Source organism: Hypanus sabinus, chromosome 4 (genome assembly GCF_030144855.1).
Source record: "Hypanus sabinus isolate sHypSab1 chromosome 4, sHypSab1.hap1, whole genome shotgun sequence".
NCBI classification, from domain to species: Eukaryota; Metazoa; Chordata; class Chondrichthyes; order Myliobatiformes; family Dasyatidae; genus Hypanus; species Hypanus sabinus.
The window spans coordinates 152,516,836-152,539,115 of record NC_082709.1 but is presented as its reverse complement, the minus strand read 5'-3'; the positions used below and the strand labels follow the sequence as shown (position 1 = coordinate 152,539,115).

At 37.6% G+C, this 22,280-nt stretch overlaps 1 protein-coding gene across 1 annotated transcript in view; it reads right to left on the bottom strand.

Moving 5' to 3' along the window:
• The window catches only part of stxbp5l (syntaxin binding protein 5L), a 353,464-nt gene that overhangs the window by 137,389 nt on the left and 193,795 nt on the right, over positions 1-22,280 (bottom strand). Inside the window, exons 10-15 of the mRNA XM_059968451.1 lie at positions 19,220-19,374; positions 19,012-19,084; positions 17,303-17,453; positions 9,713-9,780; positions 7,335-7,375; positions 5,547-5,764 (exon numbers count right to left, since the gene is read on the bottom strand). Of these exons, the coding sequence (XP_059824434.1) occupies positions 5,547-5,764; positions 7,335-7,375; positions 9,713-9,780; positions 17,303-17,453; positions 19,012-19,084; positions 19,220-19,374 (706 nt within the window). The remainder of the gene's footprint in view (positions 1-5,546; positions 5,765-7,334; positions 7,376-9,712; positions 9,781-17,302; positions 17,454-19,011; positions 19,085-19,219; positions 19,375-22,280) is intronic.

Sequence of the window (22,280 nt, the reverse complement as noted above, 5' to 3'; positions counted from 1 at the left end):
AAATGCCGTCACACTTAGCATTCCCATAACTCATTAAACCCATGTTGTCACAGGGAGAATATACAAACTCCTTACAGAGAGCAGTGTGAATTGAACCTCGATTGGTGATCGCTGGAGTTGCAAAGCAATTGTGCTAACCGCTGTGCTACTGTGCCACCCTAAGAAGGCAGAAAAGAATCTATTTACTAACCTTGTTACTATTCTACATCAAAGGCGGGTATGGATACATTCAATTTCATGGAACTGTTTGAAAATATTGAAGTTCAACATACTGTTGTATAGCAAGTAAGGTCAAAATCTACGTGAGTGGTAGTGATAAGCAACACTACATTCAAGGGCATTAATAGACATTTCTGTGGCCACAAACAAGATTCCAGGATAGTGTCACAAATGCACCTGAGCAGATATAAGACATTCTGAAAAGTGAAGGTGAACAACTAGAGCGAAAATGAGGTAGGCTGGAAGAGATACATAGGTCCTGCTTAAAGAACTTAGGGAATTGGGCAGAAAGTTTAAAAGCAGGTACTCTTAGTTTTGTTTTCTCAGGATCACCTCCTATGCCACATGCTATTGAGGCCAGAAGTATGAAGATAGCACAGTTGAATGTGTGGGCTAAGGAGCTGGAGGGTTTCAGGTATCCATACCACTGGGCTCTATTCCAAGACAAGCAAGATCTGCACAGGTTGCATCTGTACTGGAGGAGCACAAACATTCCTGCAGGCAGTTTTGCTCGAGAACTTGCTCTGATGGGAACCAGAACAGAATGTTTTTGATGTGATGGTAAGGGATGTAAAAGAAGTGGTGGAGTTGCATTACTGTTTAGGAAGAATGTCACAGCTGCACTAAGAGGGACATCTCAGAGAGCTCATGCAGGGAGACCATGTGGAGAGAACTCAGGAATAAGAAAGGCTTAATCACAATACAAGAGAAAATCCGCAGATGCTGGAAATACAAGTAACACACACAAAATGCTGGATGAACTCAGCAGACCAGGCAGCATCTATGGAAGGGAATAAAACAGTCAACATTTCAGTCCTGCCGAAGGGTTTCGGCCCGAAACGTTGACTGTACTCTTTTCCTGGACACTGCCTGGCTTAATCACTATGATGGGTGATACTGTAGCTCTCCTAATAGGCAGCAGGAGCTAGAAGAACAAATACGCAGTTAGATCATTGAAAGATGCTTAAAAAAGAATTATTTTTGTGAGTGATTTTAACTTCTCCAAAATCAACTCATATTCCCTTAATGCTAAATTTATTAGGAGAATATCTCAGTTTCCTGAAGCAAGTTAATGTACCTGTCCCTATCACCACCCCAGCAGTGTGTTTGGAGACATGGATGAAAGAGAAACAGAGGGCTGTGTGGGAGGGAAGGGTTAGGTTGATGCTGGAGTGGGGTAAAAGGACAGCACAACAACATGGGCCAAAGGGCCTGTACTGTGCTGTAGCATTCCATGTTCTCTGTCCTATGCTACTGAGAAGACAATGGAACTAGGAATCAGAATCAGGTTTAATATCACTGGCATATATGGTGAAATTTGTTAACTTCGCAATAACAGGACAATGCAATAATATAGAGAAAAAATCAGGACATGATAATATAGAGAAAAAAATAAATGAGTGAATCAACTACAGTAAATATGTATGTATATTAAGTAGTTAAATTTAAAATAGTGCAAAAAACAGAAATAACAAAAAGAAAGGGTTTCAGTGTCCACTTAGGAATTGGATGACAGAGGGGAAGAGGCTCGACTAGACCTTGTATTCAGAATGAGCCTGGCCAGGTGATCAAAATTTCAATAGGGGAGCATTTTGGGCACAGTGACCAAAATTCCACGTTTTAAGACTATTATTTTAAGACCAGAGGACACAGCCTCAGAATAGAGGGGTGTCCTTTTAGAAAGGAAATCAGCCAAAGAGTGGTGAATCTGTGGAATTCTTTGCCACAGGCCATGTCTTATGTATATTTAAGGCAGAGGTTGATAGATACTTGATTGGTCAGGGCATGAAGGGATACAGGGAGAAGGCAGGAGATTGGGGCTGAAAGGAAAATTGGATCAGCCATGATGCAATGGTGGAGCAGATTCAATGGGCCAAAAGGCCTAATTCTGTTCCTTTATCTATGGTCTTACTGTGGATAAGGATAAGGTTGATCCTTGGGTGAAATTGCTAAACAAAGCAAAAGTTGATTACAAAAGTAGAGTTAAGAAGTGGAGAAAGAAGATTGGGAGCAGCTGTTTAAGGATAAACCCACAACTGGTATGTGGGAGTCCTTTTAATGATATTTGATTAAAGATCAGACAGGTGCTTTCCTCAGAGAATGGCAGGATTTCTGAATCTCTGATAAGTAATACTATAAGTTTAGCTTCAAAGAGAAAGAAAAAAGATGAAATGTTGACTGCTTATTGATTTCCATTGATGCTACCTGACTTGCTGAGATTCTCCAGGATTTTATGTGCGTTGCTTTGGATTTTCAGCATTTTCATGCTTATGAAAAATATGCAAGATTTAGGAGGCAGAAATCAGACAAGATCCTTGAGGAATACAAAGGAAGCATGGGAGAATTTAAACAATGAATTAGGAGGGCTAAAAGGAGCCGTGAAATCTCCTTGTCAAGTTGAATTAAGAGGAATCTTATGACTTTATGTATAAATTAGAAGCAGGGTAGCTAGGGAAAAGGTATGTCCACATGATAAAGGAGAGAATTTATACATGGAACCAGAGGAAGTAGATGAGGTCCTTAATGAGTACTTTGCATCAGTATACACTAAAGAATATACATCCAAAGCATGTTGGTGAGATTAGGGAGGGGTATGTTGTTAATTCTATGACACGTCAATACAAAAAAATAGGCCATAAGTGTCTTGAAAAACATTGAAGCGGATAAGTCCCCAAGGACTGATAGGATTTATCTCAGGATATTGAGGAAAACAAGGTAGGAATTCCTGAAGCCTTGACCATTATCATGGTATCCTCTTTAGCCATAGGTAAGTGGCAGAAGACAGAAGAAAACCAATGTTGTTCCTTTGATTTCAAAGGACTACAAGGAAATTATAGGTTAGCAAGCCTTGCATTAGGAATAGTGGAAATTATTGAATAAGTTTTTAGAGATGGGATTTATTCACATTTGAAAAAAAATGTGCCTATTAGGGATAGTCAGCATTGCTTTGCGGAAGTCAACCTATCTCCCAATTTTGAGTTTCCTGATGAATCAATGAAGATGATTGATGAAGGTAGGGCAATGAATGTTATCTACGTGAACTTTAGTAAATCATTTTACAAGGTTCCTCATGGTCAGCTGGTCCAGAAAAAATGTACAGAATGGATCCCTGGTGCTGGATAGGTGCGTGGAACACCTTGTAGCCAGTCTGGGAAAGAGCTTTTGCTTCAGATACACGAATAAGCAGGAAATTGAGAGATCTGGACCATGTGCAGGCAGATGGGATTAGTTCAATTTGGCATGATGGTCAGCACAAACCACATTCCAGCTAAATACTGTCCAGTCTTCCTACTCAATCATCAGCAAAATGATGAAAAGTAGTTGACAATGCTATCAAGCAACATCAAATAGCCTGCTTATAAAGTCCAGTTTTGTTTTTGCCTACTCTGTTCTATATCTCATCATGGCCTTAATCCAAACATTAAATTAAGAGCTAAATCCTAAGCATGAAGTAAGAGACCCAAGATTTCACTTGACCAAGTGTAGCATCAAGTAGCCGCAGTAAAAGTCCTTTGGGATCTAGGAGTAAAGCTTCATTCAAAAGGAAGATTATTGTGAAGTCTGTTATGGAAGCTTTAGAACATCACTGTGGGAATACTGTTTGGAGTATCTGAGGCTCAATCGTCTTCAGATGAATGATGTTGCTTTCAGCTCATTAATGCACAACACTTAATTCCATTCACAACTTTTCAGCGAAAGAAGCAGTCTATATCTGGAAGCAGCAAAAGCAAGACAACATTCAGGCCTGGATAGATAAGCATAAAGTAACCAACATGGCTGCTGATGTCCATTTGGGTCTAATATTCAATGTCATTGCTATAAAACCATAAGGGATATCAAGACCATTTGGCCCATCAAAGCTGTTCTGCCATTTGATCATGGCTGATTTATCTTCCATCTCAACTCCATTCTCCTCCCTTCTCTCTGTAATCTGTGATACCTTTACTAACCTAACACCTTGCCACAAGACCATAAGACATAGGAGCAGAATTAGGCCATTCAACCGATTGAGTCCACTCCACCATTTCATTATGGCTGATCCCGGATCCCATTCAACCCCATACACCTACCCTCTCACTATATCCTTTGATGCCCTGACAGATCAAGAAACGAACAATTTCTGTTTTGAATATACCCAGGGTCTTGGCCTCCACCTCAGTCAGTGTCAGAACATTCCACATATTCACCACTCTTTGACTAAAAAAAACCTCCTTACTTCTGTTCTAAAAGGTCACCCTTCAATTTTGAGGCTGTGCCCCTGAGTTCTGGATACCCCCTCCAGAGGAAACATCTTCTCCACATCCATCTTATCTACTGTTATCAAGTTCCTCACCCTCATCATCTTGGATGTCTCTGTTGAACAGAAACTCAAGTGGATTAGCCACATCATTATTGTGGCTGTATAAGCAAGTCAGAGGATAAATATCTTACAGATCGCGACTTGCCTCCTGCCAGCCTAAAGCTGACCACTGAATTCTAATTGCCCGGATGAATGCACCTCTTGATCTGTATCACCACAAAGTTCCAGGGCAACAGATGCTTCTGAACAACACCACCTCTCTAATGCCTTTATTGTCACCAGGTTTAAATCCTGCAACTGCCCACTCGAAAGCACCGTGGGAGTCGCTTCTGGGACATTGAGAAGTAGACACCTGGTAGAGTTTTGATGGGAGGCGGGAGTGAGTGGTTGATGGTTGGCAAAGTTTCTTGGGTGGTGACAAGAGGGCTAGAACAACACTGGTCGTTGAGTAGGGACAGATAGCGTTCAGAATGAGTAACAAGGTAAGTGATTAAAGCAGAAATGATCTTTATCAAATATTAGCATCTTAGAACCACTAACTAGGTAAGACAGATCTCCTTAAGTAATGGAGAGGCAAACCTCAACTTCCTTGCTGGGACCTGCTGTATTTGAATGAATCAATCCATTCACATGCTCAGGATGTGGAAATAACTTTTAACATAAAAACCATGCCTTGCATGATCCTTGTCTGAATGCATATCACAGAAATGAATAGCCTGCAATGAATTTTGTAAGCCAATCAACCAACACAAAATGATCATTACCAAGATTAAAATTTCATCTTTTTATAAAAAAAATCTCAGTTGAAAAGTGAACAACATTCCATTTCCCACTAAATGTCCTGTCTTATTTTATACATTTTTATTTTTGGAAAATTTCAATATAAAATACCAGGAAAATACAAACTGTAGGCATTGTTAACTAACCATAAAATGCGAAGAAAATAAGTTACACTAAATTTGATTTTATCCCTTGGAAATTAAGTACTTTGTTATTTATAAGCCCATAAGAAAAAATTTGCGCTTACCATTATCTCAGCTGTAACTTCATGTTTGCTAAATCTATAAACAATAACATGTGCCGAGATGCCTGCAACACAAAAAATTCGACTTTCCGGACACCAACTGATCATTTGTATTGCATAGGGATCCTCTTCAACAATCTCTGCAGTCTGCTTCCCGTCTTTCACCTTCTGTTTTTCAAACACTTTGGAGGTTTTCAATCTGTATAATACTTGTAGAGTTACTGGCAATTGATAAACAAAATAGATCAGTTGAAAGACAGGAATGGTAATTAAAAAATAAAAACAAAGTTGATAAAGCAGTATAATACTTTTACTATACTAAAAAGAGGACCATAGATGCTGGACATCTAGAATGAAAACAGAAAGTACAGGAAATAATTAGCAAGTTAAGTAGCATTTATAAAGAGCACTTTAAATCGGTGACACTTTTTCATAACCAGGAAAATAAAAGTTTTCTAATTTTCCCTATTCTACCAAAAAGTCATCAGTCTGAAGTGTTAACTGTTTCCCTATCCATAGATTCTGCTGATCTGCTAAGCATTTTCACCATTCACTAATTTATTACTAGTTGGTAAGTGTGTCTTTTGTCTCATTTTGAGTCAGGATGAGAAGCTAATGTTTAACTGCCTTGCTTTTTTTTTTAAAAAGAATCACCTTTCTGGAAATCTATCTACCTTGATCTTTACATTTTCACTTGTAAATTAATGAAATCAAATTTGTAGTGCCTCATAAAGCCTCAGCATCACACCCCTGCTCTTGTATTCTAGACCTCTTGAAATGAATGCTAACACTGCACTTGCCTTCCTCACTACCAATCTGACCTGCAAGTTAATCACTGTTCTGTATCTGTCCAAATCCTTCTGCATCCTACCCATTTCCTCAACACTACCTGCCTTTCCACCAATCTTCATATCATCTGCAAACTTGGCAACAAAGCCATCTATTTCATGATTCAAATCATTTATACATCTCTGCAAGAGATTGTCAAGGTAATATCCTGGGCCCAGCCACCTTCAGTTGCTTTTTCAATTACCTTCCTTCAATCATAAAGGACCATGTTCAGTATCAACCTGAAAAACTTGAATTCTATCTTGGACTATACTTCCCTCAACTTGCAATAACATCATGTTATTGTCAAGTAAGTTAAGTTCAATTTATGTTAATTTGATGTTATGTAACTGACATTTGTCATATTTACAACATACTCTACTGCTAAAAGCCAACTTTCATGGCATTTCAATATAAAAGTGCAATCATTGTCTACCTGTAACATGGCAACCAGCACTGCACACAACACTTCATTTGTGGCCTGATCAGTGCTCTGTGATGCTGCAACATAATTTCTCATCCACTATATTCTCTGCCTTGACCTCTGAAAGCAGGCATACCATATGTGTGCTTCATCACCTAGTTGAGGTACAATGTTCTGGCATAGAATTTGAACTAGATTTTATACATAGCAATGTTATTATTGAATTAAACAGGTTCTATGGCTGAGGTTCATTCATATCTTGTGTGCCACATCCCAGTATATACACCATAATACAGCACATTGGGAGCAGAGTAGATCAAAGGCTTCAAAGTAAATAGCAGGTCAATGCACTTAAAAATGTTATTACATTATCGTCTCACATATATGTAAACAATCTCGGCAAGAATTTCAGGATGTATATTGTATACATTTCTCTGATATTAGATGTACCTATTGAAAATAATTACATATAACAATCTGAAATTGATTTATGTAGAGACCATTTAAATACTATAGATAGTTAAAGCTTTGACACTTACTGGCAGAAGCATCCCAGAACTTCAAAGAACCATCTGCGTGCCTGTATAAAAACAGTTCCATTGCAAATAAAAAATAAACATGACAATAATGTGAACATACTGCATGATTACAATTAAGCTAAGTAATTTGGTCAATGTTTCCATCAAGGATAACAGATTTAGCATTTAAAAAGTCCAAAAAGCGTAGATACGTTTTGCTTTTATAAAGCCCTAAATGTGCAAACATGTCAACTAGATTCATCTGAAGATTCATAATAACCAACACTTTTATTTAAGTAAATTAGCCCAATTCCACTGAAAATTACAATTTCTGTTTTAACAACCGTTAATTCATGCCAAAATGGGAATGGTAAAAGGAATGTATGCAGTATCATTAAAAAAATAACTTTAGATAATGTAACATGAAGCTCTTAGAATTGTTCCATGGATGATTTGCAAATATCAATTATTCTATAAAGAGAAAAGGAGCAATTTATTATTTGTTGAGCTCATGTCGGATCTAGTGCTGCATCTGATTAGCTTTATTTATTGTCAAAACAGAGAGTGGAATGCATTTTTTGCATTAATAACAGCACAGAATGTGCTGAGGCCAGCTCACAATTGTTGCTATGCTTCCATTGCCAGAATAGCAAAACCCCCAACTAACTAACACTAACCAGTAGACCTTTGGAATGCTGGATCATCTTGTGATGACCCCATCCTTCGCACTTGTCTCTGTTAAATTAAAAATGATCCGACCTGGTGTAGGATCAATGAGGCAATTTCTCAGGGTATTACAGGGGAATTCTGGCAAATTAGCTTTTTGCCACTTGGCTCGATCCAGAGCAATTGTAACTCAGCAAATATCAGCCATATAATTGCTTTGATTATGCGTAGGACTCATTTTTATTGAAGTGGCTCATCCGACAGTCACCGTTCTGGGGAAATTTATCCCAATATTTCTTGTAAGATTGTCAAACATTAATTTAATAAATTTGCTGAAAAAGCAAATTCAGATGAACAACATGGTGTGACCATGCCTTTATTTGCTTCCTGCCATTACCCTGAGTGATTACATGACTCCTAAAAGTATTTGAAATCTTCCTGTGAGTTCTGTGAGGATGTAACCAGCCATGCCTATGGGCCACCTTAGATATTTTGACTGCTTTTGTTATCCAAGATCTTTTCCACTATTTCTAATTGTCCCTGAAGATTGGCAGCATATGGACGCAGATGAAAGCAACTGATCTTTTGTACTTCAAATTTAAAAATAATTGATGCATATTAAAATAAATTCAACTTAAAATAAATTAATTGAGAACATTAGTATCAATTAAAATAAAGTAAAACAAATAGCTACACGCACCCTTTTAAAAAAAAGTTCAGTGGCCCCATTCAAAAAGAATGGGACTGCGGCTTTAGGTGAGTCCTGATGGTACAATGCTGAAGGGCAAGATACAAAGACGAGCTGTAGCAGCTCAGAAGTAGTATAAATCACCTCAGACTCAATGCTAAGTCAAACAAGTCCAAAATGGACTGAAACTTGCACTGTAGCTGGGTGATGTTTCTCTGAGGAATGAGCTGCTATAAAATAGCAGAATTCAACTCACTGAAGTTGTAGATTATTTCAGCTACACTTGAATAGGATAATTTTATACAACAGTAACAGTAAACCATCTCTGGTACCACTAGATAGAGTAAGTGGCAAGAAATAGATTTAAGACTAAAACCCAGGTATGTGAAGTGGCCTTTCTATTGCACCAGTCTTTCTCTAATGGGGGAATTCACCTGTTCTGCCAAAGTGAGCATTTATTGCCACTACATTTTCTTGGCTATTGCTTTACAGATGCCTTAAGATAGCATGGAATAACACAAAGCCATAAAATCACCAGTCTCTTAATTTCCATGGACAAAGCAGCTAACATTTTACTTTTTTTTGGCCCAGTATATATTTAAGTAATTTCACATTTTATGAAACACACATTATACAAGAAGATTCATATAATCTTGTTTGGGCTTCATATTCCACTGGATTTTTGGCAAAATAGTAAGTTGGAACAAAAAAAATGTATGATTTAAGCTGCTGCAGACAACATTTACTTCACATTGTAGATTATCCTTAGAATTCCTAAGTCCTAATGTAAAACTTTTCACAGACATTTTGGCTCATAAAACAAACAGGCATTCTCTAAAACAAGTTTAAAATTACATGGGGAAATTCATTATTAACCAACATAACTGAATCATTAATAATGTTCAGCCCAAACAAAAAGAATCACATGAAAGAAGAATAGCATTCACTTGTCTCTGAATTGTTCAGTTCCATGCATGTTTATGCCAATGAAATTATAAGATATTAAAAACTAATAAATTACAAACAAATTTGATTTAGCCTTTACCCTGTTATGATTATCTCAGGATATGTTTGTGCACCCAAGTTCCATGTGCCACCAGCAATTGGCCATTCCTAGGGAAATACAAAAGGTGGATTTATTAGAATTGGTATTCATTTTTAAGAATTTATACTAGTTTATTGATAACTTATTGTTATCTTCAGATAATTTGGAATAGAATATAAGAGATAAATTGGTAACTTGAAAAGCCCAAATATGTTCAAAAAATCTGAACTGGGTTCAAATCTGCCCAGCTCTCCTTCACACCGCCTCTTCTTTTAAAAATAAATGCAGAGTGGTGGCTACTCCAGGTCAGCTACATTCCTTTACATGTTACTGATAGTAGCTATATTAAGCAGAATGCAAGTTAAATGAAAAAATTAAAAATGTTTAAACTGATTTTCTGACTTTAATTTTTAAAGAATGTTAACTTCCAAAGTCTAATCTAACCTGCTTATTATTTCTCAAGAAAAGGATCAATGTAAGTCAGTTCTACTTATGTATTCTATTAAAAACTCAAAGGATTAGTATTTGACATATATTAAATTAATAGTATACATCAGTTTTCATAAATGAAGAAGGAGCACAATCCTAAAATACCTCAAGTATTTAAAACTACAAAGAACACAAAGGTTTTGAAGGAATTGCAGAATTAATTTTGAATTATGGATTATTAATGAAACATTTTAAACCTTGAAATGTATATTGGAGCAGTTGAAAGAAGCAGATATTGAGGCAGATGTAAACTAACATGTCATGAAAGGCATTTTATAAAGCACCTTGTAACAGTTATAAAACTTGCTTAATGTCTCTTTTTTGTAATTTCTCATCTTTACTGTATATTTTTAATAAAAAAGGTTGTGGACATTTCATAGGGAATAACCCATTATAGTAAATAAAATTCAAAAACTGCAGATGCTGGAAATCTGAAATGGTAGCACAGAATGCTGGAAACGCTCAGCAGGCCAAGCAGCATCTGTGGAAAGAGAAACAGAGTTAATGTTCCAAGTCAGAAACTATTCGACAGAATTGGAAAATGAGATAATGCAATTTTAGGTGGTTCTCAGCATTTAAAAATATTAATACTAATTATTTTTTCCTAGTGCTGACAGAGCGCCTTGTTAATATTTCTCTTTTCACAAATGCTGCCAAGCCTGCATTTTCTGTCTCTACCATATTACAGTGTTTAGATTGATCTGAAAATAAATCACTGGAAAAGGGACCGTAAGTGAAACATTCACAGAGCTGAGAAAACCATGAGACATTCAGTTGGAAGTTGCTGAGGTCAATGAGAACTGCAAGTGTAGGAATACTCACAATCGACTTGGATTTTCTTAAGAGGTTTTAAAAGACTTAACCAAAACTAATTCTTACACTGAGATAAAACTTTTTTTGCTGATGTAAGATTAAACTTCTGGTATGAAGAAAAGATTAAAGTTCATACTACTTGGTAATATATAATGCAGCCTGAAGAAAGAAATGAAAAGCGATTGTACAGCTGAAACCCTTTGCTTCAGCTAGTATGGTATAAGCTATACCTTGAAGTTTGCCTTATATGCTTGTTAAGAATGTACAATTGTATCCCTGAAGGATATTGTGCTATTACTTTACCAGCAGGTAGGAAGTACATTGTGCAGTTTTGTTATGTTGCCGTCAGATTTTAAATATTTGAAATTGAAATATTTAAAACTAAGATTTATAATCTTCGCAATCAGATTTTAAATATCTTTCTAAACTACACAAGAACGTTATGTCAGAAGAATTCATAACCTTTGAGTATTCTGAGGCAGTCTAAGCCATTCTACAACATTCTAAAAGACTTTAAAACCATAAACAAAAACTTAAAAAAAAATTTACAGCCATTAGATTTTAATCATTTTTTTGTTAACAGATAGGCATAATACTTAGTATAGAAGCAGTGGCCGAAAGACTTGTTTCTATGACGTGCAATATCATGATGATAAATTACCTAGCAAAGAGAAAATCTTTTAACGTTAATAACGTAATTTCAGAATCTCTTGCAACCATTCCCTTCCAGTAAAAATGAATAGGGGAATACAGTATAATTTGTTCCATATGTGTACAAGTTATTTTAAATTTGTTTTTCTTGTGAATGCTACTAAATGACGCTATATTCAAAGTTCAAATTAAATTTGTTATCTATATATATATATCACCATATACAACCCTGAGATTCCTTTTCTTGTGGGCATTCACAGTAAATACTAAATAGTAAATAAGTAAGTAAGTAAGTAAGTAAGCAAGCAAGCAATAAATATCAAGAACATGAGATGAAGAGTCCTTGAAAGTGAGTTCATGGGTTGTGGGAACAGTTCAGTGGTGGGGTGAGTGAAATTGAGTGAAGTTATCCTCTCTCATTCAACGCCTGGTGGCATGGGTCCTGAGGCTCCTTCCTGATGGCAGCAGTGAGAACAGAGCATGGGCTGATGATGGATGCTGCTATCCTGCAACAGCATTGTATGTAGATGTGATCAATGGTGAGGAGGCCTTTACCCATGATGGACCGGGATGTATCCATGACTTTTTGTAAGCTTTTCCATTCAAGGGCATTTGTGTTTCCATACAAGGCCATACAGATATTCTCTCCACCGCACATCTATAGAAGTTTGACTAAGTTTTAGATGTCATGTTGAATCTTCGCAAACTCTCAAGAAAGCAGAGGTACTGCTGTGCTTACTTTTTAAATGGCATTTATGTGCTGGACAAAGGACAGATCCGCTGAAAAGATAATGTGCCTGTGATACTGTTCAAAGCAAGTTTTCCCATTGCATCTGTGAATACACTTGTTGGTGCATATGACAATAAACTCTACTTTGAGTCATGAATAGAACTGTATAATCTTCAGCAAACATCCCTCTTCTAATCTTCATAATTTAATTGATGGAGCCACTGAGCATCATTGGACTTCAGATTTTGTTCTGCAGAATTCTTGCAAGAATCCTGAAACTGGGACGATTGACTTCCAAACCCATGCCGTCTGTCTGCCTTTCCACAAGGTACAATGTCAATCAGTGGTGTGGCTTCCCCTTCATAACCATTAATCATAGTTTTATTGGTGTTCTTTAATGTCACACTCAGTCAAATACAGCTTTAATTTCAAGGACAATTATGCTCACTACTGAAATTACAATCAAATCCCAATCCAATTTCTACTCTTTCAACTTGCCCATGCATCCCTCACCATTGTTTCAAAAGTATTATAATATTCTTGAACAGTGAAAATAGAGCCAAAATTGAAAAAAAATAACTTAACAATCCTCATATACCTAATTATAGTGTAATTAAGTATTCTATTCTGTGTAACAGTAATAACATATTAATTTGAATAAAACTTTATTTAATAAACTTCGAACTAATTTGCAGATAAAAGTATTCATTTTGCTAAAAATTAGAAGAATGAATCTGTGTAAAAATATGTAATTTTTGATTTAAATATTACACCTACATCATCACATTTTTGTTCATAGTGTAGTAAAGCACTAAAGACTGTGATGAAATACAATGAACTTCCAAACATTTCTGAAGATGACTCAAATTGTGTTATAATTGGTTTAGTTTAGTAGCCATCCATATTCCTTAAATTTGATTTTCTCTATAGATAACTTTGTAAGTTGGTGCATGCTGTACTTTAGAGAGTAAATAATTCAAATCATGTCTGAATAAAAACGTTTAATGTATTAATAGTTTGGGGAAATAAAATCTGCACTTTTAAGATTACATTACTAATGTATTCAAATAAGATTAATGAAATTTATAGCAAAGTACCACAAATTAGAACATAGAACATTACAGCACAGTACAGGCCCTTCGGCCCACAATGTTGTGCTGACACTCAAACCCTGCCTCCCATATAACCCTCTATCTTAAATTCCTCCATATACCTATCTAGTAGTCTCTTAAATTTCACTAATTTATCTGCTTCCACCACTGAATCAGGCAGTGCATTCCATGCACCAACCACTCTCTGAGTGAAAAACCTTCCTCTAATATCCCCCTTGAACTTCCCTCCCCTTACCTTAAAGCCATGTCCTCTTGAGCAGTGGTGCCCTGGGGAAGAGGCGCTGGCTGTCCACTCTATCTATTCCTCTTAATATCTTGTATACCTGTATCATGTCTCCTCTCATCCTCCTCCTCTCCAAAGAGTAAAGCCCTAGCTCCCTTAATCTCTGATCATAATCCATACTCTCTAAACCAGGCAGCATCCTGGTAAATCTCCTCTGTACCCTTTCCAATGCTTCCACATCCTTCCTATACTGAGGCAACCAGAACTGGACACAGGACTCCAAATGTGGCCTAACTAGAGTTTTATAGACCTGTGTCATTATCTCGCGACTCTTAAACTCTATCCCTCTACTTATGAAAGTTAACACCCCATAAGCTTTCTTAACTACCCTATCTACCTGTGAGGCAATTTTCAGGGATCTGTGGACATGTACCCCCAGATCCCTCTGCTCCTCCACACTACCAAGTATCCTGCCATTTACTTTATACTCTGCCTTGGAGTTTGTCCTTCCAAAGTGTACCACCTCACACTTCTCCAGGTTGAACTCCATCTGCCACTTCTCAGCCCACTTCTGCATCCTATCAATGTCTCTCTGCCATCTTTGACAATCCTCTACACTATCTACACCACCACCAACCTTTGTGTCATCTGCAAACTTGTCAACCCACTCTTCTAACCCCTCATCCAGGTCGTTAATAAAAATCACAAAAAGTAGAGGTCCCAGAACAGATCCTTGTGGGACACCACTAGTCACAACCCTCCAATCTGAATGTGCTCCCTCCACCATGACCCTCTGCCTTCTGCAGGCAAGCCAATTCTGAATCCACCTGGCCAAACTTCCCTGGATCCCATACCTTCTGACTTTCTGAATAAGCCTACCGTGTGGAACCTTGTCAAATGCCTTACTAAAATCCATGTAGATCACATCCACTGCACTACCCTCATCTATATGCCTGGTCACCTCAAAGAAATCTATCAGGCTTGTTAGGCACAATCTGCCCTTCACAAAAGTATGCTGACTGTCCCTGATCAGACCATGATTCTCTAAATGCCCATAGATCCTATCTCTAAGAATCTTTTCCAACAACTTTCCCACCACAGACGTAAGGCTCACTGGTCTGTAATTACTTGGACTATCCCTACTACCTTTTTTGAACAAGGGGACAACATTTGCCTCCCTCCAATCCTCCCGTACCATTCCCGTGGACAACAAGGACATAAAGGTCCTAGCCAGAGGTTCAGCAATCTCTTCCCTTGCCTCGTGGAGCCGCCTGGGTAATATTCCATCAGGCCCCGGGGATTTATCCGTCCTAATGTATTTTAACAACTTCAACACCTCCTCTCTCTTAATATCAACATGCTCCAGAACATCAACCTCACTCATATTGTCCTCACCGTCATCAATTTCCCTCTCAGTGGTGAATATCAAAGAGAAGTATTCATCGAGGACCTGGTTCACTTCCACAGCCTCCAGGCACATCTTCCCACTTTTATCTCTAATTGGACCTAACTTCATTCCTGTTATCCTTTTGTTCTTTACATAATTGAAGAATGCCTTGGGGTTTTCCTTTACCCTACTCACCAAGGCCTTCTCATGCCCCCTTCTTGCTCTTCTCAGCCCCTTCTTAAGCTCCTTTCTTGCTACCCTATATTCCTCAATAGACCCATCTGATCCTTGCTTCCTAAACCTTATTTATGCTGTCTTCTTCCACCTGACTAGATTTTCCACTTCACTTTTCACCCATGTTTCCTTCACCCTACCATTCTTTATCTTCCTCACCGGGACAAATTTATCCCTAACATCCTGCAAGAGATCCTTAAACATCGACCACATGTCCATAGTACATTTTCCTGCAAAAACATCATCCCAATTCACACCTGCAAGTTCTAGCCTTCTTAGCCTCATAATTTGTCCTTCCCCAATTAAAAATTTTCCTATCCTCTCTGATTCTATCCTTTTCCATGATATTGCTAAAGGTCAGGGAGTGGTGGTCACTGTCCCTCAGATGCTCACCCACTGACAGATGTGTGACCTGACCCAGTTTGGTACCTAATACTAGATCTAGTATGGCATTCCCCCTGGTCGGTCTGTCAACATACTGACCATCCTGGACACATTTAACAAACTCTGCCCCATCTAAACCCTTGGAACTAATCAAGTGCCAATCAATATTAGGGAAGGTAAAGTCACCCATGATAACAACCCTGTTATTTTTGCATCTTTCCAGAATCTGCCTCCCAATCCGCTCCTCAGTACCTCTGCTGCTACCAGGGGGCCTATAGAATACCCCCAGTAGAGTAACTGCTCCCTTCCTGTTCGGCATAGTGAACAATGAAGAAGACTATCAAAAATTATAGAAGGAGCATGAAAGTGGGTGGAAAACTGGCAAATGGATTTTAAGTTGGATAAGTGAAAAATGTTGGATTTTGGAAAGTCAAATCCAAGCAGTTCTTTCACAGTGAATGGCAGGGCCCTGGACAGTGCTATAGATCCATTTAGAGTACAAATATATGGTTCACTGAAAGTGGAATCACATGCAGAAAGGGCGGTGAAGAAAACTTGACCTTATTATGTCAGGGCATCATATAAAATTTGTGAATTCATGGTGTGGTTCTGCAGGATGGGTGACATCGCACTTGGGAGAATTGTGTTCTGCTTTGATCACTATGCTATAGGAGAGATGCTATTAAACTGGAAAGAGTGCAGAGAAGACTTAGACAGATATCGCCAGGACTTGAGGGACTAAATTATAGGGAATGGCTGGCCAGGTTATGACTTTATTCACTGGTGTGTCGCAGGTTTATAAGTAATGTTATAGGGGTATATAACATCATGAAGTGCACAGATAAGGTAAATAGTCTTTTTTTCCAGGGTAGGGAAATCAAGAACTAGAGGTTGTTGGTTTTTAGGTGAGAGGGGAAAGGTTTAAGAGGAACTTGAGGAACTTTTAAAAAGACTGTTGGACAGACAGATGGATTGGGAAGGTTTAAAAGTTATGGGTCAAATGCTAGGAAAAGGATTAGTTTGGATGGGGCATCTTGGTCAGAAAGGACAAGTTGGGCCAAAGGGTCTATATCCATGAGGAACACACACAAAATGCTGGAGAAACTCAGCAGGGCTGGCAGCAATGGAGGGGAATAAATAATTAATGCTTTGGGCTGAGATCCTTCATCAATGATTTGTGTCTTGGGCCTATTACCATGCTTTATATCTCGATGACTCTACAAAATTGTAAAAAGAATGTCATTATATTTGACCACAAAATTATATTATGAGAGGGATGATAAATCAGCCATGATGGAATGGCAGGGCAGACTTGATGGGCCAAATGGCCTAACTCTGCTCCTATATTTTATGGTCTTATATTCTGTATTAAAAGAGACAATTAAAAACTTACAAGATTGATTGTTCATATTCTAGCACTCATTAGTGACTATACTGCTGTTAATTTTCCTTTTGTCTTGTGAACAAGCTAGTTGTTAAATGTTTAACCAACATACAGTAATTTTGCCGGCAGTAGGATTTTCCTCAGGGCCAACATCTAAAGCAAGAATACAACATAGTTTGTTACCTTTGTGCTATATCCCTGCTTTTTTTGTTGTTTGGCTCCAATAGAATAGAGGGCAGGTATCAAATCAGGAGGACAATCTGCAAAATACTCAGAGCAAGTCACTGGAGATTCATGCACATCCATTGGATACGGGTTTTCAAAGATAGGAAAACTGACCAGGGAAATAAAAGACAAAAATAATTTTTAAAGACACAATGTTCATTCTATGAAAATAATCAAGCAGTAATAAGATCCTTGGTCATATTACAAAGTGTTACAATGCAGGAAAAGGACACTATTTGGCTAATCTTATTTTATCCTGCCAATATTGCCTGTGGGCATAAAGATAAGCAAAACAAATATGTTCACCAATCATTTTAAACAGATGTGCATGCCCAACAATCAAATAGATCAGTACAAAATCCCAACTTGGCACAATTGGGAATGGAAATAACAGTACCTTGATCATACGATGACATGAACATCAATTTCTCACTTTCCAGTAATTACTCTCTCTTCTCACTTCTCTTGTTATCCATTCCCCATCCTTGTTACCTTTTCTCCACTTTCTCCTTTCCTTACCTGCCCATAACCTCCCTTTGGTTCCCATCCTAATAAGGAATTTGTTTTGCAGTTGTTGCTATGCTGGTGCCGGAATTGCAATGTGCACGTGATAAATTACTGAATCTGAATTGCCCCCTTTCCTTCATATGTCCACTGTCCTCCTTCTTCAGTCCTTTACTGTACCTCTTCCACTTATCACCTCTCAGCTTCTTACTTCATTCCCTCTACCTAACCCACACACCTTTCCCCTCACCTGTCACCTGCTAGCTTGTATGACTTCCCCTTCCTCCACCTTTTATTCTGGTTCTGCTCCCTTCCTTTACAGTCCTAATGAAGTTTCTTGGCTTCTCCATGGATCTGCCTGACCTGCTGAGTTCATAGAGCATTTTGTGTTATTGCACTTTTCTACTTTCATATTCTGGGTGTATAGATGTTACACAAATAGAAATAAGCATTGGATATTTATTTTCTGGATATTTTCAGGATGCATAGACTGTAGTACTTAATTTTTTTTTTCGAAAGAGCACAGCCATGCTCTTAGCCCCAAACGTGGGTAAATCCTATCTTAGGTAATTTTAAGATTCTGTGTACATCTCCATAGTGTGGTCTAAAAGCAGATCTATATTTCTGAAAATCTGTAGTAAAACATTACACTTTGAAATGGTTGCCTACCAAGCAAGGTCCACAACAGGTATGTACTTTATAAAACAATTACCCTATTAATTACCAATATCTTCAGAGCTGCACTTGATCAAATGCACATTGAAGAGTCAAAAACAGAATGCCTCTGATAAATTCTGAGCCTAACTCTCTTAATAGTAGAAAAATACTTCCATTTGACAATCTGAGTATTTTATTTTCTTCTCTTAACTGTCCACTTATGGTGGAGTAGATTTACTAATGTAAAATGATGACTCACTTTGGTCTGACTTGGGTACATTAAGAAATGATAGCAAAGAAAACTTATTTAGCCCCCATCAAACTCTGTAATGCACTTTGCAGAAAACAGAATAATCAAAATTTCTCAGAGAATCAACTCCTGTCAATCACTAGTAAGTGTATATACTAAGAAATATTTCTGTAATTGGTTCTGTAATCTGAAGCTATTCTGTTTATGTTTTAAGGAAGTAAAAACTAAAAGATACTGTATTTGCAAGAGCCCTTACTTGTTTTGTGTGAGATCAATAACAATCAGATCCTTCTCAAGTAGTACAACCACAGCATAAGGGTCCTGGAATTCTGTAAAACAATGCATAATTAAATGGATGCCAATTATAAAACACCAATACCTGTGCTTGCTTAATATATGATACAATATGAACAAAGTCTGTCCTAGGTTAATAAAGCCTGAACTGTTGACTCGGTCATATTTACCATTTGGATAGGGTGTTTCACAGAGAGTTAGGAAGTCCACAATGGGATAATCCATTTCCAGAACTGTAATAGATTTGCCATGCATAATGGTCAGGCTGGGTCTTCTGCATGCTTTATCATAGGACAGTCCTCCAGAAAAAATAGTAAACGGCTCACTGCAAGATGAAAAGTTATAAAGCTATTTATACTTGATACATTACCAAGCTTTTCTAAACATTTGCAAGTGTTACATTATTAAAAACAAAATAATCATAAATTTTTGGTTACTTCTAAACTGCATCTTAAGCTAAAACAGTTTCAAAATTTCCCAATCAGACAAAAAGTTAAACTTTGCAAGATTCCATACTCTGTTACCAATAATTGAACCTTACGACTTTACAAAAAGCAGCCAAACAGAAATGAAGCTCCAAATTAGTAACAGAATATATTGTACAATAAAGACTTTAATCTCACCCACTGAGGGAACAGTAATCTATTACAGAAGTCACTGATTTTCATTTTGATTAAGTTTGACAAATGAAAATTGGGCTATTTCTTCAACACTCTAAAGATCTTCAACACCACTTTTACAACATCAGGTTAATGAATGTTTATCCCACCTCTTCCAATTTATTGAAAAGAAAATCAAAGAGGGCTTGAACATTCTAATTCACAACCAGCCATAACTTCCTATGCTAAATTACAGATACAACAACCTGGTTCAGAATTCATGTTCATTAGATCAAAGGCAAGTATCTGCAAGGTTACCAGTCAGGCATGACCAAATATGAAACCAATAAAGCAGGAGTTGCTATTAAGCAATGTACTCACAACAGTCACTTTTCAGCACATATAGATTACCCAGAACTCTTTCCCTACTACTGTCCAAAGCAATTTTCATTTCTTCTAAGAAATTGTGCAGCAGCAGACGAAGGGGGATGATGATCACCATACTGGTCTTTCACATAATATGAAAGTAGTTCTTACAACATGATAAGCAAATAAATAACTGCTTACTTACATGATTTATCTTTTAATTTTGGTGTGTTAGAACTTTTGCTCAGAAAATTAAACCTTTCAAATGTTTCATCTACAGCTATTGTTGTCTGCTGAAGACAATTGCTATGCATCTAGTGTCTTTCCCTTGTCAATGCACTGAGCCTGATCAAATGCAGAGATATTCCTGTTGGGAGCTCTACTATGCCAGTTCTGCTATGATTTAACCCACATCATACATTGTTTGCAGAAGGCAGCTTCTCTGGCCACATTTAAACAATTTAGAGGTCCTCTGGGCTGATAGAGAAATGGGGCAGACTGAATGAGCCACTGCGAGTGGAGCCAAGTTGACTGGGCCACCTCAAACATTTAAATTAGCGAGGGAGTTTGGGAAGGAGGTCGTATTAGAGCAATAAGAAGAGTCAAATGCAGCTAAATTAAAATTAATGAACTTTTCATAAATAATATTCAATAGGAAATAATCAAATCTACCATCTGTCCTTGTTTACTCTTCTGTGGCATGTGCATTTATTCAGCCATTACAGTCAGCTAGGCTTCTTTTTACAGAGCTTACGCTGGGGTCATTGACCAGAGATTTCTGAAGAAATCGCTACTGTTTTGTTTACACATAGGATTATCAATTTGAGTTTACTTAGATTCCCATGTTGTCCCTGTCAATTTTAAACCAGACTTTGATCCTGATGACAATCCTGTTCTGTGACATTTTATCAAGTTCTTTTTAAAAGTCCATATGCATACCATCAACTACAATTGTCCTCATGGCCCTGTTTGCTACTGCACCACAAAACTCAAATCAACTTAGTTAAACATTGTGCCTTTGAACAACCTAGTGTTGAATTTCAGAGCAAAATACTGGTGTTCAAAATCTGAAACTAAAAAAGAAATCTGGAAGCACTCAGTAGATCAAGGCACTTTAGAGAGGAAAAGGTGATGGCTAGGATTAAGATGCTTCATCAGAAAGTCAGAAACCACACACTTTAGGATGCAGAGTTGGGCTAAAGTGGAAAGGACAGAGGGAATAACTGTAAAAGGTGCAGAAAAATACATCAAAGTAACAAAAATTAGAACTAGAAAGCAGAAACAAATTGAAGCCAGTAAAATACTGAGGATATCTGAAGTTGTTAAATTCAATATCAAGTCATAAGAGCTTCAATATATCCTGATGGAAGATAGGTTCTCCTCCTCAAACATATGTTTGGCATTGATGGAGTGAGATAGGAAACTAAACTGAAGTCAGAGTTGGAACTATTTAGAGAATTAGAGGAAGAGGTGACTGGAAAGCCAGAGTCATCCTGAAGAAGCAGAAGCCTCAGGTGAGAAGAATTATTTAGAATCAAAGAGGACTCAAACAGGAGAAAGAGCAAAAGCCCAGCAATGTGTGGAAATAGTAAGTGATGAAGTGGTAAATTGCCTCTTATTGCTAGTCCTCAGCAGACACCTTAGTTTCAGTCTCCAGCCCATAATTACTCCCCCTCCCAGACCACGCTTATAAATTCTGAGCCAGATATCAACTCTTCATCATCTGTCTTTGCCTGTGAACATGTATTTTGATTGGAGTCCTCACCTAGACTGTGAACCTTTTCCTATGATCTTCGAGAATCCCAAAGTGCTGGATCCCTCCTTATCCTAATTGTCAATGAGACATTGACCCCTCAAGTTTTCAACTGTTGTTACTCTACTGTTGTTTAAGTCACCTTCCACAGAACAAGCAGCAGCCTGCATTCAATAACCAATCCCAAACATCATCAAATATGCTGACAAAGGCAGTGCTGTCAAAGCTAGGCATACTGATCTCTGATTTCCAGAACTTGAACATCTGCCCTCACACAAATACTCATACATCCCACTGGACCATGACTCCACAACTGAACATACTGTATTTATCTAACAGACAGTCACTCATCCAATTTCCTCTAGTAATTTTCCCTCTACAGTCTCCAACTGCATTGTCCCTCAAAAGCATACGTTCCAAATCTACTTCCACCATACTTCTCTGGCAGATGTAATTTAATGCAGACAAGTGAGAGGTATTGCACTTCAGGAGGTCAGATCAGGGTAGGACTGA